Below are 17,059 nucleotides of genomic sequence, written 5' to 3'. Positions count from 1 at the left end.
CATAACCAGTTGTCACACAATGTACTATCATACCATAACTAGTTGACACACAATGTAGTATCATACCTATATCCAGTTGCCACACAGTGTAGTATTATACCCATAACCAATTGTCACACAGTGTAGTATCATACCTACAACCAGTTGTCACACAGTGTAGTATCATATCCATAACCAGTTGTCACACAATGTAATATCATACCCATAAGCAGTTGTCATACAATGTAGGATCACACCCTTAACCCTTTGTCACACTGTGTAGTATTATACCAGTAACTAGTTGTCACACAGTGTAGTATCATACCAATAACTAGTTGTCACACAGTGTAGTATCATACCAATAACCAGTTGTCACACAATGTAGTATCATACCCATAACCAGTTGTCACACAATGTAGTATCACACCCTTAACCCTTTGTCACACATTGTAGTATTATACCAATAACTAGTTGTCACACAGTATAGTATCATACCAATAACCAGTTGTCATACAATGTAGTATCATACCCATAACCAGTTTTCACACAATGTAGTATCATACCCATAACCAGTTGTCACACAGTGTAGTATTATACCAATAACCAGTTGTCACACAGAGTAGTATCATACCCATAAAACACTCTTAAGCACAGATCTGAATGTTAACATTGAGGGTATATGGGACTAGTGTGGGATCCATAGAGCCCAGAACTCAATATTATTGAGGGTATATGGGACTAGTTTGGCCTCCATATAGCCCAGAACTCAATGTTCTTGAGGGTATATGGGACTAGTGTGGGATCCATATAGCCCAGAACTCAATATTCTTGAGGGTATATGGGACTAGTGTGGCCTCCCTAGAGCCCAGAACTCAATATTCTTAAGGTTATATGGGACTAGTGTGGCCTCCATAGAGCCCAGAACTCAATGTTCTTGAGGGTATATGGAACTATTCTGATCGACAAAAGTAGTAAAGGCAATTGAAGTCGAGCCGCCTGGAATTCAGTTTATACAGAGTTTCATCAACAGCTTGAAGAAAGCATTCGTTGTTGGCTTCAGGCAGTGATTTCAGCTATGGGTGGTCACAAACAAGATTAAATAATGAATTTTAAATTTGATTTAAATGCAGTTGTTTTCTCTGCAGATATTATGAAGTTCTGAAATACCTGCACGAAAAGAAACTCTGCTTGTTTTGAAGTTCAAATACAAGGTGATGACTGAGAGGTCTATTATTTAAAAGAAACTCTGCCTGTTTTGAAGTTAAAATACAAGGTGATGATTGAGCGGTCTATTATTTAAAAGAAACTCTGCTTGTTTTGAAGTTCAAATACAAAGTGATGACTGAGCGGTCTATTATTTAAAAGAAACTCTGCCTGTTTTGAAGTTAAAATACAAGATGATGACTGAGCGGTCTATTATTTAAAAGAAACTCTGCCTGTTTTGAAGTTAAAATTCAAGGTGATTACTGAGCGGTCTATTATTTAAAAGAAACTCTGCCTGTTTTGAAGTTAAAATACAAAGTGATGACTGAGCGGTGTATTATTTAAAAGAAACTCTGCTTGTTTTGAAGTTAAAATTCAAGATGATGACTGAACGGTCTATTATTTATCCACCGTACTGTATATCACATTTTAATAATGCCTAAAAGTTAAATGTAAAACCCTAAAATATCAGAGAAATCTGTTCTCACTCATAGGTGTTAATTTTAAAAGCTATGGTTTAAACGTCGAAACCTTGCGAACCACTGGAAATCTAAAATGGGTAATAAAAGATACTTGGTCCGGACGAGTTTTCATGAAATATCATTACTATCCTTGTCATTGTGTTGAAAAAATGGATTATAATATTAACCCAACATAAGGCAAGCCCTTTCTGCTGTAATTTTAATTTAATCACATTGTACGTATCTAGATTTGTACAGAGATATATTATATAAAATATTGATTAATCTAGGATTCCATAAATGTGTGATAACCAAAATATTACTGGGTCTTTGAAGTCCACCTTAGGCATATCCGTATTATTGGTAATAATGTTTCAGGTTATTTCAAATATTATTCTTACTTAACTGTTGTTTTAACTGAGTCGCGTGTTGTTAGATATATTAAAACATTTAGTGAACCCTCAATATTTTTGAAAATGTACGATACAGACATCTTCTATTTATAACGTAATAGCGAAAATATAGTTAGACACAAGTATACAAAATAAGATAAAACAACTTTTATCACAAGTTACTGTCGTCTGCCTAATCTGTTTGTATTAATAATATTAACTTCCAACCAGAGCAATGATTAATGCAAAATAAATAAAGCATTAGTAATTATTCAAGTTAAGAAGTCATGGCCATTCTCCACGTGCTGATACTTACTCTAGAGCAATGGGGAATGGTATCGGTATGATTTTCTTATGATGATGTCTGAGTCCAAGGAGCAGAAGAGGGAGTAAATTACTGAGCAGCACAGCTTCAGTTATGTGAAAATACACGTTTAATAAAACACAGGAAAGGAAACAAACACAAAGAACCTTGGAGCCTTTCATCTTCATGTAAACTTCCTAAAATCAAAAGAAATGTTTTGTTGTAAATAAATTATACAGAATACTAATAAATATAGAATACTCATTAACCTAATTTATATCGAATACTCATTAACATAATAGATATAGAATACTCATTAACATAATAAATATAGAATACTCATTAACCTAATCAATATCGAATACTTATTAACATAATAAATATAGAATACTCATTAACCTAATTTATATCGAATACTCATTAACATAATAAATATAGAATACTCATTAACCTAATAGATATAGAACACTCATTAACCTAATAAAAAGTGGGTGAAAAGTAATCTGAACGTTTGTGACGAAAGTAAATTTGTTCTATTACTGTGGATTGGAACTTTATTTTAAATTTAGTAAATGTTTCCATAATCGAAATATTATTACATTTATGAAGATTGTTAGATGAATATATAAATGAAAGCTAACATAGATCTCGCATTTCATTCGATATTATAGAGATTCTAACCTAGAATATATCAAGGGAATACCGATAACTCCATTTACTCTTATCATTGTTCTCCGGTATGACAGCGGTAAATTTACAGCCTTACAACGCTAAAATTCGGGGTTCGATTCCCTGCGGTGACACAGCAGATAACCCAACGTGGCTTTGTTTTACAACAAACCTACCAACTATAGTTTTTACGTTTCTTGATCTATAACCTTAAGTGCTCATATAGCATTGGTTTCATTAACTTATGTATACTTTTTGACTCCTGATATATTTAGCTAGTTTACTATTGTTATTAACAATACTTATGTATAAATTTCAATATACATTTTTTATTATACGAAATACTCAGACATTGTTTTATCATAATAATAACATTAAATTTCTTACTGTATTCATTTTTTCTCAATTCTCTGGTTAAATTAAATTTACTATTTAGTTAACGAGAAACATTTTTCCATCAGGTAGTAAAAGCTTGAATTACAAATTTGTTCATATACTCAATGATATTCCTTACCTTATTTATCTGCTGGTGTCTAAAGGGTTAACCTTCAAATTGTTCTTTTAAGTCTCATCGATCAAGTTATATAGAAGTGCAAGGAAAATAGGAGTTAACCGCCAGGTGCTTTAATGGGGCGTCTCCGAAGAGTTTATTGGACAATAAAAATATATTTCCTGCCTGTTGCTGCTCTGTCTTAACGATGGGTTACTGTTTTCTTTATGTTCTTTCTTTGTTTTGGTTGGATTTGATCTTGAACTCGACACAGGTTTTAAACCTGTCGCTAAAATTAACTAGATCCTGCAAGGCCAGAACGTCATTTGGGATTTTGTTGACCCATTTTTGTTATTAAATAATGAGTGTATCTAATTTATTCAACAACGTAGTTAAAGGATTCTTTGTGGTTGTTTCTTAGTTGTTGTTTTTTTATATCTCGCTTCACAGGAGCTTATGCTTAGCCCATTTCATACCAGTTTCACTAATGTTGTGTTTGTCAATCGAGGAAGTCACTGATAACCTAGGCAATGGTATAGCCATTGTACTGATGACCTCGAAAACTAACAACAACAACGACAACAAACCAGATATAGAACACTGTAAAACAGGCGTGATGTCATGAAGCCCAAATACGATTTTAATTTAAAGACATTATTTATAATGTGCAGAAAAGTGTTTTGTGAGATGTTATTTAGATGTATCTTTTGTTAACAAAACTAGATTTCCAATACTTTCTATATTGATAATAAAATTAAGCCTGCACATCGACCAACTGATATTTTCGACTTGTTCCTAACATTTCTTTAAAAGTAGTGTGACATTTTTGTGGTAAGTAAATACACAATATAGTGTAAAGTAACCTAAAATAAAATTCAGGTTCCTTATTGCGGAATGCATTTTATACGGAAACAACTTTCACGTATCTTCTTCAATACAACATTTGTTTATTGAAAAAAAAAAGGGGGCAGTTATTTTTACCTCCGGCTTTTATCTTAAGAGTTCTTTTAAAGGACAATTTTACGAACGTGACATTATTTTAACATCTGGTTCAGTATAAAACATAAATGTAAAAATACATCCCATTTGAATACAATCACTTTATATCCTATTATTATTCCATAGTGGGTTAGCGGTAAGTTTACAGACTTATAATGTGAACCTGGGGTTCATTCCCCCCTTGGAGAACAAAAGGTAGATTATGCAAACAATTTGGACTCAATGCAGTGACTAGAAATCGGTGACTTGTTAGTTGAATGTGGTTGAACAACAGTAATTCCTCATCATTCTAGATACTAGCTTCTCTGATCAAGTAACATGCTTCCCTAAAACACTAGAAACATGACAAGTGCTTAGATACCATGTCTATTAATGGCTAAGATCATACAACTTTTAGAGAGTGCTTGGTTGTCTCTGGTAGTCATGATCAGAAAGAAAGAAGGTATTTTAAAGATCTCTGTTGATTTTATAACAGTGAACACGATAACTTATGTTTACACCTTTTTCTTGCTGTAAAGAGATGAATGTCTGGAGGTGTTGTAAGGTTCAGGTTCCCATTCATTCAACACTTTACATCTGGCAACCAAATATGACAAGTCTAGCTGAATTATTAGAGCAGACTTGAGGATACTTTTAGCATGAGATGTTGTTTGTATGAATTTCATGTCATGCCATTCAGTCTGTGAAATGCACCTGCTACTTTCAAGAGACTGATGGAGCTTATACTGAACAGGTTACAATGGGAGAGATGGCTGGTTTACTAAGTTTGTTTGTTTGAAGTTAAGCACAAAGCTACACAATGGGATATCTGTGCTCTGTCCACCACGAGTATCGAAACCCGGTTTCTAGCGCTGTAAGTCTGCAGACATACCGCTGTGCCACTGGGGTGGCGCCTGGTTTACATCAATGATGTCACACATTTAAGTATACAATTGAATGATATTCCAGTGGTTAAAAAAAGGTAAGCTTACAACTGAAAGAGGAAATATATGCTTATACATAAAGGAATAGAAATTCTTGGGCGTATGTTAGGTAGCTATGAAGTCTCTACATACCTTATTAAGATAGCAAAAGAGAATAGCCTGTGACCAAGTGAAATATCTGCAGTTCTATTGATTTTACATCGTATTACTAATGCTTTGGGGCAAGTTCTCCAAGACAGCAGCACCATTGTCTATTTTCACTAAAGTTGAGATGCACTTTGGATTGAGTGAGAAATGTGAACAGACATTTAAATCTCTAATGCGTGTTATATTTTAGGCCCTGGTTATAAGTTTTTATTGGACACCAGTCTCAGTGATAGTGTGGAATCAGGCCATTGTACTCACAGATGTAGAGCAGAGTAATCATATGCATTAGTCATAAGCTTGGAATGGATAATGATGTTTAAAATAAGGGTGATAGCACAGTAGATATCAATGTTAAAAGAACATGAAATTTTTATAGCACATCATCTGGGCCCACAACAAGGCAATTCTGGCGTATTGTCTCACCATATAGTGAAATGGTGTTTATTTGTCGAATGTCCTCATCATGAACACCATGTGGGAGTTGAAACCACTTCTGCCATAACAGTATCAATGAATACAGTAAGATATACCACTAGTGGATGGATACCATGATTACATTTCAGAAGCTCTGAGAAGAGTGTTGACTAAAGAACCCAAGTCTATCTTGGGAACTACTTGCCAGGCAACAAGATAAAGCTCACTCAGTAGAGATTAAGGAATTTGACATGTATGTATATAATCTATAGCACTTTTATGATCAGTTCGGAGTGCATGAAGGTGTGCTGTATCATTGTCATCAACCTCCACGTCGTTGTTCTCAGCCTGTACTGCAGCTAATGCTCCATAGAACGCCAAGACAAGAGACTCTCTACACATTGCATAATACAAAAACTGCAGACACTAAGGTATAACCCACATTTGTCCCAGAACTCAATATTCTTGAGTGTATATGGGACTAGTGTGGCCTCCATAGAGCCCAGAACTCAATATTTAGTGTGGCCTCCATAGAGCTTGAGTGTATATGGGACCCCCCAGTGGCACAGCGGTATGTCTGCGGACTTACTAACTGAATAATAACCTTGTGTCAACAGTTAATTTGTTTTTTCTTGCTGGTGCATTTTCCGTAAAATTATATCAAGATACAACTAGATGTAGACCGATAAACAATTACGGTAAAAAAAAAAAAACTCCTGTTTATTTCGTACGATAATAGAATACTTAGAACACAACCATAAACTAAATCAGTTAGGCTTTTTATTTTCGTATTTCGGAATCGCCATCTAGTGACAAAAACCGTTTTCACTATTAAATTGTTGTCATGGCTAAGTATATAATACTTTATCCGAGATCTCAGAATATTTTCGTAAGCATATTGTGTTCAAAGCAACTTTTTTTGCTGAACTAAGTCTCACCATTCTAAGAATTTAAAACACAAACTTACCATCAACAACCGAAACACCGATGGTTTAATGATGTTCCCTTTAATACACATCTTCTATATACAAGAACATAATGATTCGTACAAACATACAATTGAATGATAAACAATAGAGCAGGCGAGAACAGAATCATGCTTGATAGACTATATTAGTTGTTGTAATCTGTCGTATGCTGAATCTTACATTAATTTGCCATATAGAATAAGCCTGAGTAGTAATTGTATATGGTACAAGTGTTAGTCCCAGCCTCCGTAACTACCGCCATAGCTATGACTCTTTATATATATGGGATAAGGGATGTAGCTTGGCACGTGGTAAGGGACTGGATACGGAACTGGGTGACTTTTATATTTGACCGACCTGGAAGATATGGAGAAAAAAAACCATAAGAAAGTTATTTGAAGTACACAGTATAAGTATCCATTGTCCAACAAGAGGGTTCATTGTCTGTTCGTTTAAAAATTATCTACATATCCAGAAAAAAAATATATTTACACATGAATACTTAACCAACCTTTCTTGAACTGAAACACTTTTAGAGTAACATCTTAACGGGAACCCTGCCTTTGTCAAACGTTTTTAATGTTCGTATATTAGATAGAAACATATATACGTTAAAAAAACGAACATTATTTTCATTAAAATGCTTGAAATGTTAACACGTTCCTTTGTACATTTTTCGATTATTATTAGAGTTATGAAGAATTTTTAAGCCTAATAACACTTATTATATATTATTCATGGTTATTTAAACATAATATCAAACTATTTATGTTTCTTTTTTGTTTTGTTTACAAATATTTTCAAGTGGTTATACATTTTTATGCACGAATTAAAGGCCATGATTCAGTATCCTACGCAAAAGATGTCCAAAATATAGTAATAACACCCTTACTAAGATACCTTCCAAATCACATATACATTTTCTTTATAAAATGTAAAAAAAAAAGACAATTTTCTTCGTCATTAGGTTTATCATTTATATCAATAAAAAGTACATCAAGTTTTCTATGTTTTGTGACTCTAAAATAGCTGTTTTAATTTCGAGTAAGAAATATTATTACAAGACGCACAGTTTGTGATGAAGTAAGACATATCTTAATAGCTTCATATAAAGAGCGTTACAGTCAGTGGGTAAGACATATCTTAATAGCTTCATATAAAGAGCGTTACAGTCAGTGGGTAAGACATATCTTAATAGCTTCATATAAAGAGCGTTACAGTCAGTGGGTAAGACATATCTTAATAGCTTCATATAAAGAGCGTTACAGTCAGTGGGTAAGACATATCTTGATAGCTTCATATAAAGAGGGTTACAGTTAGTGGGTAAGACATATCTTGATAGCTTCAGAGGGTTATTGTCAGTGAGAAATTTCTGCAAAATAAAAGTATCAACAAATGTAGTTCACAAAATAATCAAGACATAAAATTTAGAAGACTATCTAGTCTTTCTACATCAGATGTTAAGTACTTTAGGCTTGATGAATACACTGGAATGGACGCCGAAACAATTTCTCAGAGAATACTTTAGGCTTACTTCACTCAAAGACAGACTTAAATCTAGCAGCTGTCTTGCTACAGAAGTTCAAGAACTTTAATTGTATATATAAATATTTGATGTTGAAGCTGACCTTTCCACAGACTGCGTCAAGGATACTTCGTACGGTGCATTTCAGCAATAATAAGGCAACAAGCAGAAGACACTTCAGTTTGCAAAAACAACAACACATAAAACAGGACAACGTGTATGTAGAAAGGAATACTTTTATCTGATTAGTCAAGGTTTGAAATCTTTAGAATTAATAACGCCAGTTAGTTGGTCGGAGGAAATAAAGGAATATTGTCCGCAGTTTTCAGTTAAGTATGGTGGAATAAGCAACAAAGTATGGAATTGGTTAGCTACAACTGAAGTTGGTTAACTCTACCGTATTGTATGGATTCTGCCAAACACTTCATTCTTGAACGTCTGCATGCTTAGTATGGCCTCCACAGAACCCAAAACTTAATACTGTTGAGAGTATGTGAGACTAGTGTGGCCTCCACAGAGCCCAGAACTCAATATTGTTGAGTGTATGTGGGACTAGTGTGGCCTCCACAGAGCCCAGAACACAATATTGTTGAGTGTATGTGGGACTAGTGTGGCCTCCATAGAGCCCAGAACTCAATATTGTTGAGGGTATATGGGACTAGTGTGGCACCCATAGAGCCCAGAACTCAATATTATTGAGTGTATATGGGACTAGTGTGGCCTCCATAGAGCCCAGAACCAAATATTCTTGAGTGTATATGGGACTAGTGTGGCCTCCATAGAGCCCATAACCAAATATTGTTGAGGGTATATGGGACTAGTGTGGCCTCCATAGAGCCCAGAACTCAATATTCGTTTGTGAACATATATGCGAGAAGACAATTTCCCCGGGCCGGTCGCGGGCTCGAATCCCCGTCCCACCAAACATGCTCGCCCTTTCAGCCGTGGGGGCGTTCTAATGTGACAGTCAATCCCACTATTCGTTGATAAAAGAGTAGCCCAAGAGTTGGCGGTGGGTGGTGATGACTAGCTGCCTTCCCTCTAGTATTATACTGCTAAATTATGGACAGAACAATTTCCCCTCGGATGTGTACACCGTCAGAATTTCAATGCATTTTGTTTTTGTTGTTATTATTCTTTTATATCAGATATCTTCATGTTCTTGATGAAGCGCTCATTCACAGTAAGCAATAAAACTGGATATACTTTACTAATTTCGAAAATTTGACCCAATACTAGATAATACTACAGCTATAATTGACACCGCTCTGACAAGGCCTTTACAAAAATTTGTTTGAAATAAATTCAACATTATCACTAATATAGGAGGCATGTTTAAAATGGTAACGATATAGAATTAGCGTTACTTATATACACACATATATAGCACTAGAAAAATGTTCATTTCGAGTAACCATTTTTTAATTTTGTAGTTTATGGCAAAGCTACTAAAGCTATCTGCCGCCGTCCTTAATTCTGAACTATTGACCAGAGGGAAGTTAGCCAGTTAGTAGTAGTACCCTACCACCCACGATCCACGCTAAGAGACCGATTATCACTCTTATAACGTACCCCAAAGTTTAAAAGTGTAGGAAATAGTTTGTGGTACTGGATGAGTTCGAACTCAGTTTATCTGCTGCGATACCTCAGAACAAAGTCGTATTTATTATCATTTGTTCTCGGTAGAAAAGAAACTTCACGTGACTGTCGAAAAAAATTATTGGAGAGCTTGTTTTTTTGTGCCGTTTGTATTCAAGGCGAGTTTGAATACAAGAGTAACGAAAACAGTTAATATAAAATTGTTTTTTTTGGCCCACTCTTTTTTTTACCAAATATTAGTGCAGTAAATAGAGAATTAAAAATATTAATTACAATTATAAGAAACCAATGCTTAAAATGCTATTAACCAATGGGTTTATTTCAATTTAATTTAGTGATACCATGAGAGCAGATCGCCAATTTAATGACGAATCTGACATTTCTATGGAGACATTACAATTACTTCTTGTAATAAAGCTCACACTTCTCTTACAAATCTTGTAACATTAAAATTAATAAATTTAGCATATAGTAACTAGTTTCTGAAATTGGATAACTTTCAAATAATTTTGATAATATTTAATGTTTGATAGTGCCCAATCAAAGTGAAATTGTGTACAAAATACATAAATAGCTATTTCAAGAACATACCCCAACTAGTGTTTTGTTTGTTTGGAATTAAGCACAAAGCTACACAATGGGCTATCTGCCCACCACGGGTATTGAAACCCGGTTTTTAGCGTTGTAAGTTCGCAGTCATACCGATGTGACACTGGTGGGCCCCAAGTAGCGATATTAAAATACTTATAAATCGATTTGACTTGGAAAATCAGTGAAGTTACACACAATGCTCGTAAAGTAAAAACCTTTGTTTTCTATATCATTTTCAAAAGGTAACAAATACTTCATATTTTCAAAGGTCGGTATTAATTAGCATGAATATTTTTCTCTAGGAAACAAAATTTGAAGTTGCTGTTAGATATAAAAATATATTTATAACATATAAATTAAGTGTTACGTAAGCATATAAATTTGATATTTAACATCGTTTTTGATATTAGAATCGATATCTGTATTTTGCAATCGAACTGTTAACGTGAATCAGATTAATTTCAATGTAGTATTTTTAATAATAGATGAAACTAAGTCCTGATAACCCAAGCGAGATAGGGTTTAAAATAAAAACACATTTATATGCGGTAGGTGGCAGTGGTGCGCGCTTGACGGTCTGAGTATGTCACGAGTTTACAGCTGTGTAACGGAAGCCTCAAACACATGATTCAAGCTTGAGGCTGTGGCTGTTTTGTGTTTCATTGTGTTGGATGGCGGGCTTTATTCTTAGTCACGGGGTTTAGGCGTCATTTCTAACCCTGTAAGGTTGCAATACAGTTGTTAGTTTCTATAAGCTGTTTTAAATTTTCTGATTCAAATGAAGGACCTTCCAGACTCTCCAGAATCCTGGATATCTGGGGTTAAATTAGGAATAGTTCGTCTTGGTCGAGCAGCAGGAAAGGTAAGAATTATTAGTAATGAACCATATTGCCTTAGAAGTTATGTACTACAGGCCTGATTGACTGAACTTGAACAAAGTTTTGTTAGGCTTTCTTTCATCAGTTCGTAAAAGATTGTAACGTGTGTTGTTGGGCTTTCACCTGACGTGAACAAGTAACGTCTAAGAACTGGTTTACAATTTACAGTACGACTACAAGTATTGAGTTAGTTTTGTTTCGTAGATGTATTTTTTCATAGTTCACACTTTTGTTCTTATTTGTTCGCTAAAAAATAAATACATTCTAAGATGTAGTTATTGGTGTAAATAAAAACGTTTTAATAAACTTTAGTATTGTAAGTAAAACTAAAAAAGGTCATCATAAACTTTTGATAAATTGATATGTAATTTAACTCCTTGCTTTTCGAAACTAAAATTTTAGCCATTATTCTTTAATATTTGTGTCGTGGACATAAGTCATCGCTGAATATAACTTAGAAGCTTAAGCATCAATTTTGTATTCTCACTTGAACTGTTTAAGTTGAACTAGAAGTAGAATTATTTATTTTACAACGACGTGATACGATATATCATTACATTTAAGTTTTAACCAAACTCGATTTTTTAAACTTCATCGTGTTTTTCATTCCGCATTAAACCAAAAAGTATCAAACGTTAGGCTTAACTACGATAAAGATTTAAATAAGAAATAATGGAACTATTTCTCTATATAATATTATATGAAACTCGGTGTTTTGCCATATTGCTGTACTAGTATAGTATAATACATGTATGCGGGTTCTACGTAGGGAAATTGATCGTCAAATGCGGACTGCTAAAGTAGTGTTGCTACCGGAAGGTATTGATCTCGAGTCAAAGTCAGCGTTTAGATCGATGTTCCATCTCGACCACACAACATACCACTCCACACGTTTGTTACGATTTATATAGACTCGTGACGGCTAGATAGTTTTGTTAGTTAAGTAACTCGAGCATTGTATTACAGCTACTTGACTCGCATCATACGGCGGCCAGTGACCTCATCCAGTAACAACGAATTCATGGTTTGCGTCAGGCGTGCTCGCTTGACCGGTTGCCCGACCGGTACCGTGCTGCAGGCGCGGGCGTATAATGGAAAGAAAGTTTTCACGCGGGATTATAGTGTTGAAAACAAAGGACCATATTGAAGAAATAACTGGTTATTTACGCGTTAGACTAATAAAAAAAAAAGGAAAGATTTCGGTAACCTGTGTTTAAGTAAACTGCTATTTTATATAGTAATGATAAGTGGAGAAAAGAAAATGTGTATACACGCATTTATATAAAATATCGTAATTTGTCTTGTGCATTTAACAAATAATTAAAATGTACTTGTCAAATTGACGATTAACAAAACATCTGTTGTGCCATCTACAGGATTCGTCATTTAAGTATAATATGATTTTTATCTGTCCATTTGTTTTTGTTGAAAATCTTGATATAGTCATTTAATATCAGAAAAACAGTTCCAGTTTCTCGGAAACGTTATGAAGAAAGCAATTTAAAGTCTGGTCGTGGCTGGAAAGATTGAAGGTAAGACCGTGGAAGGTGGGGTTGTCTTAAGTTTAAGAAACGATCTAAGTGGACGAATGTATCGACATTGGAAATTCTTTGTGTCTCAAGAAGAGATTTGTGGAAGATCATGATCACCAACGTCCTGTTTGGATGTGGTACCTGGATAGAGAGAGAGAGTCGTTTGATAAATATATGGGCTGTGCCGTTAGTAAAAGCCAACGTTAATAGTTAGGCCTAGATACTTTTAATGTAATTACTCACCGATTTGGACTTTAGACAGCATGTTCCCATTCCAGTAGTCGTTCTGTCATTAATGAAGAAGTTATTAGTGCTAAAATTATTTAGATGTAAAGTGAGAAGGATCCTGCCATTTATTTTTTATTTTTTGGAAGGCGGACTTAATAACCGAAAATATCAAACAGCAATATAAGATAGAAAAAATACTCTATATTCATCATATGTATATATTCTGGGGCGTTTCCAGTTTTATGTATAGCTGGGTTTAGCAGGTTGGAGGCATTTAGGCCCCAACAAAGCTAGAACATCTCAAGCTGATTGAAAAGTGAAATAATGGAAGTGCAACTTGAAAGGCACTTTAAGCAACTTTATATTGTATTTTAGAAAGGAAAATCCAAACAATACTTATTATTATTATTAATAAAGACGAGGCTTGAGATATAATTTTGCAAGTTTCTGCTTTTATCAGCTGGCGTACCGAACCATGTTTATTTTTAAATTTCATTAAATTACATGTCATATTGATTGACAGATATAACATTTATTGAGTAATCCAAATTTTATTATATTCTTATACGTTATAAGTATCAATATTTGCACTAGGTAAATAAGATGGGGGCATCATGTTCTGGAATGGATATTAATTTTTTTCGCTTTGTAGTTCTTATTGGTTCCAGCAGTGAAAATATTTGGCCTCACAACGCATGTTGTATCATGAATACATAATATGAACCTAATTAATGATTTGTTATCGTTGTAACACAAATAGGAAGTGTACTTAAAATTTGTAAAATTCTAAGTGATAAATGGCAACTATAATCCAATATAGATAACTGGTAAATGCTTACATAAAGCATGTAACCTCATATCCTTGTTAAAACACTTTAAATGTCTATGATGTGCAGGTTGTGTGTTGAAGTAGTGTGTGTGAAACAAAGTTATTATGCTTTGTGATTTTATTTCTGTGGTGTCACTGTTTATTGATGACAAACTCGTTGAATTAAGATTCATGGTGAAGCAGAGAATCATACACTGAGATGGCCTTGATATTTATACCCAAATAAAATTTTAATGTAATTTTATAAGCTGAAATGAAGTAATAACTGTAAAAAATATGCTAACGATATTTGGGTTATGTGCTTAGTTATTTTGGGTGAGGCTTGTTAGTTTTTATAAACTAGTAGTATGAATTGAGTTACAAAAATAAGGCTTAGCAGATTGTGGAACTTTTGAATAAAATGTTCATACCTCGTTTTTATGATGCCAAATCTAATTATTATGATTATTTTTTTCGAAGATTGACGTAATTTTATAATTATAATTAATTTTGAATAATTACTTTCAACTCACGGTATAGAAGGTATGTGTTATGCTTGCATTTTCTCGTTCTGCAAACTGTGATTAAAGGTATTGCTGGACTGGTTATTAGGTTTTAAGCATAAGGATGCAAGTCTTGGAATAAGTTGTTAAATACCTTATGTTACTAGTTGGAAAAGAAAGTGCAAACAAGCTCTTAGAAATGCATATTTGAAGAGATATTTTTTAAATGTCTGTCGAATGAAATTCTAATACACGAGGTTATGATTTTGCCATTGCTTATTCATTTATTTTATTTTATTGATAGGTGTTGCTGGGTTATGTTTGCACACTTATCACTGTTTTCAATGTAGTAGTTTGTGATATGCCATCGAAATCTAGCAGTTTTAGCTCGTGTTGTGTAACCAAACCCATTACCACTATTGCTTGATCTGATTGGACAACCTCAAACTGTTTCATAATGAGTAAAATTGGAATGAATCAGAACAGTTTTCTGTCATTCACACAGTCATGCGATTCTTTACTTTCCTACAATTTTTCTAAATTAAAGTTACGCTGTATATCTGTTATTTTTTTCGCATGTTTATATCAGTGTTTGGTCTTTTGAACATTTGTGTACCTGGAGTTCTCAAAACATTTATATGTGCACATTTTATTACAACTTAAGTTATAAAACGACAGCATTAAAGTTAATAAGTTTTCATTGCGGTAGCAAGTGCTTTTTTTTTACGGTTTAAACACCGAAAGTTGGTTACTAGGCCTAAAATTTGGGACATAAAATCACAAATTGCAAATATTTGTTCATATTCCTCTTAATTTGACCGTTTCAGATTCAAAGTCAGAGGCTAGAAAAATATAGCAGTTCAGATATATCCTTTGCCCTTCACGAGTCACTGTCAGCGAGGTCTTCAGTTCTATATCAAATGTCGTTAGTTGGGCTAGGCTATGAGATAAAGGTTTCTCTGAAAGGTTATTTATATATGCTGTATAATACTCTAAAATCTGCAATTTCAACGCCGAAGGCTGGCGAAGCATTATAAACCAAGAGGCCTAAAATTTGTCATAAGAATAACTAACTTCATGTAGTATTTTACACGCCTCTGGTTTTGAATTTGGAATGGGCAAATTAAGAGGAATATGAAAACAAAGACGAAAAACCTGTAGTTTTTCTATGATTTTTTATCAGATTTTAGGCCTTGTTTTTTCTCGGGCTCTTGTTTAACACGACCAGATGTATGAATTTGAAGGAAGCCTCAGCCATTAAAAGTATTTTTTTTGTAGTTTCAGAATATCAGCAACTAATAATACCATTGACTTCAACAGGAATATTGATAAATAGTTATGCATATTCAGTGGTGCAGGAAGGAGTTGCAAAGTGGGGGCTAGACATGCAGATTTTACAATGAGAGATTGAAATTATAAGGAGCTGCCATAGGCATCTCAATCTAGAGGGGTTTGAGGGTATGCCTCCCAGGAAATTAATATAATAGTATAACTTGCAGTTGCTTTAGAAGTCAAATATGACGCCTCTGATATTATAATTCACATAACTTGTCTCAAATCACGCTGCGTCGTAGTTTTTAACGTCATTGCATTGTTTCGAACTCGGTTTGTTATCAGTGATACCTCGAAGTTTCCGTTTGTCCTTCACTGATTAGTTTTGGCTATTTATTGAGAAATTTTTCTCATAATTTTACCTACATATCTAATTCGAACGAAATATCACCAGGACGTTATATTTACAACGATTTTCTGGTTTATTATTTTATATTAATTGAATTATTGAGGTTGCTTAGTAAGCGTGAGTTACAATTAAAGCGTTTTATTGGTTTAAGTTGTACTGAGAAAAAACTTCGATTTTCGTGGACAGAAAATCAAAAGGTCGTTTTTTGTACTGTTTGATTAGTAACCATTAACAAGAAAAGTTGGTTGTTTTATTTTTTTCATAGTGGTGTTATTTCACAGTAAAAGTATTTTTAATCTTGTATTTGATAACAAGGACGTAATCAGATGATGAATGTTTTTTTAAGTATTATTCATATAAAGGTGTCATGATGAACTTTCAAAAAAGAAAATGATCAGACGTTTGATATTTCAAGGCTATGTAGGCTTACTTCCACTTTTAACAGAAAAATTTTCTGGCAAAATGCCGCTTACGAAGCAACTCTTAAAATACTCAGAAATGCACCGTTGAAGGTTCTTTGTCTATATAGCGGATCATGACTCAAGAAAAGTTCCATCACCTGAAGGTCACCATCTAGCAATATTCTCAAGTCACGTGACGCTAATGTCTCGGTGCGTGGTTTCCATGTGCCAAACGACGTTTTCTCACAAATTAAAAAAAATCTTGCTATTACTGTTAGCACTTATTTGTTTTTGTGAATTTTATTATTTATAGTTCATTTACTATAATATTTGACACATACAATTTAATTCATCCCCTTATCTA

The 17,059-nt window shown here is 33.9% G+C and overlaps 1 protein-coding gene across 2 annotated transcripts in view; it reads left to right on the top strand.

Annotated features, from left to right (window-relative positions):
* The first annotated feature begins 11,242 nt into the window (after window positions 1–11,242).
* The window catches only part of LOC106462771 (zinc finger MYND domain-containing protein 19-like), a 32,414-nt gene continuing 26,597 nt past the window's right edge, over window positions 11,243–17,059 (top strand). The window contains exon 1 of one of the 2 annotated variants that reach the window (XM_022390102.1): window positions 11,243–11,526. In XM_022390102.1, the coding sequence (XP_022245810.1) occupies window positions 11,443–11,526 (84 nt within the window). In that variant the 5' untranslated portion in view covers window positions 11,243–11,442. The remainder of the gene's footprint in view (window positions 11,527–17,059) is intronic. The other variant, XM_013922723.2, reaches the window with a different exon arrangement.

Source organism: Limulus polyphemus, unplaced genomic scaffold (genome assembly GCF_000517525.1).
Source record: "Limulus polyphemus unplaced genomic scaffold, Limulus_polyphemus-2.1.2 Scaffold1245, whole genome shotgun sequence".
In the NCBI taxonomy this organism is placed as follows: domain Eukaryota; kingdom Metazoa; phylum Arthropoda; class Merostomata; order Xiphosura; family Limulidae; genus Limulus; species Limulus polyphemus.
The sequence above is the reverse complement of the archived record's forward strand: the minus strand, read 5'-3'. Positions and strand labels throughout refer to the sequence as shown.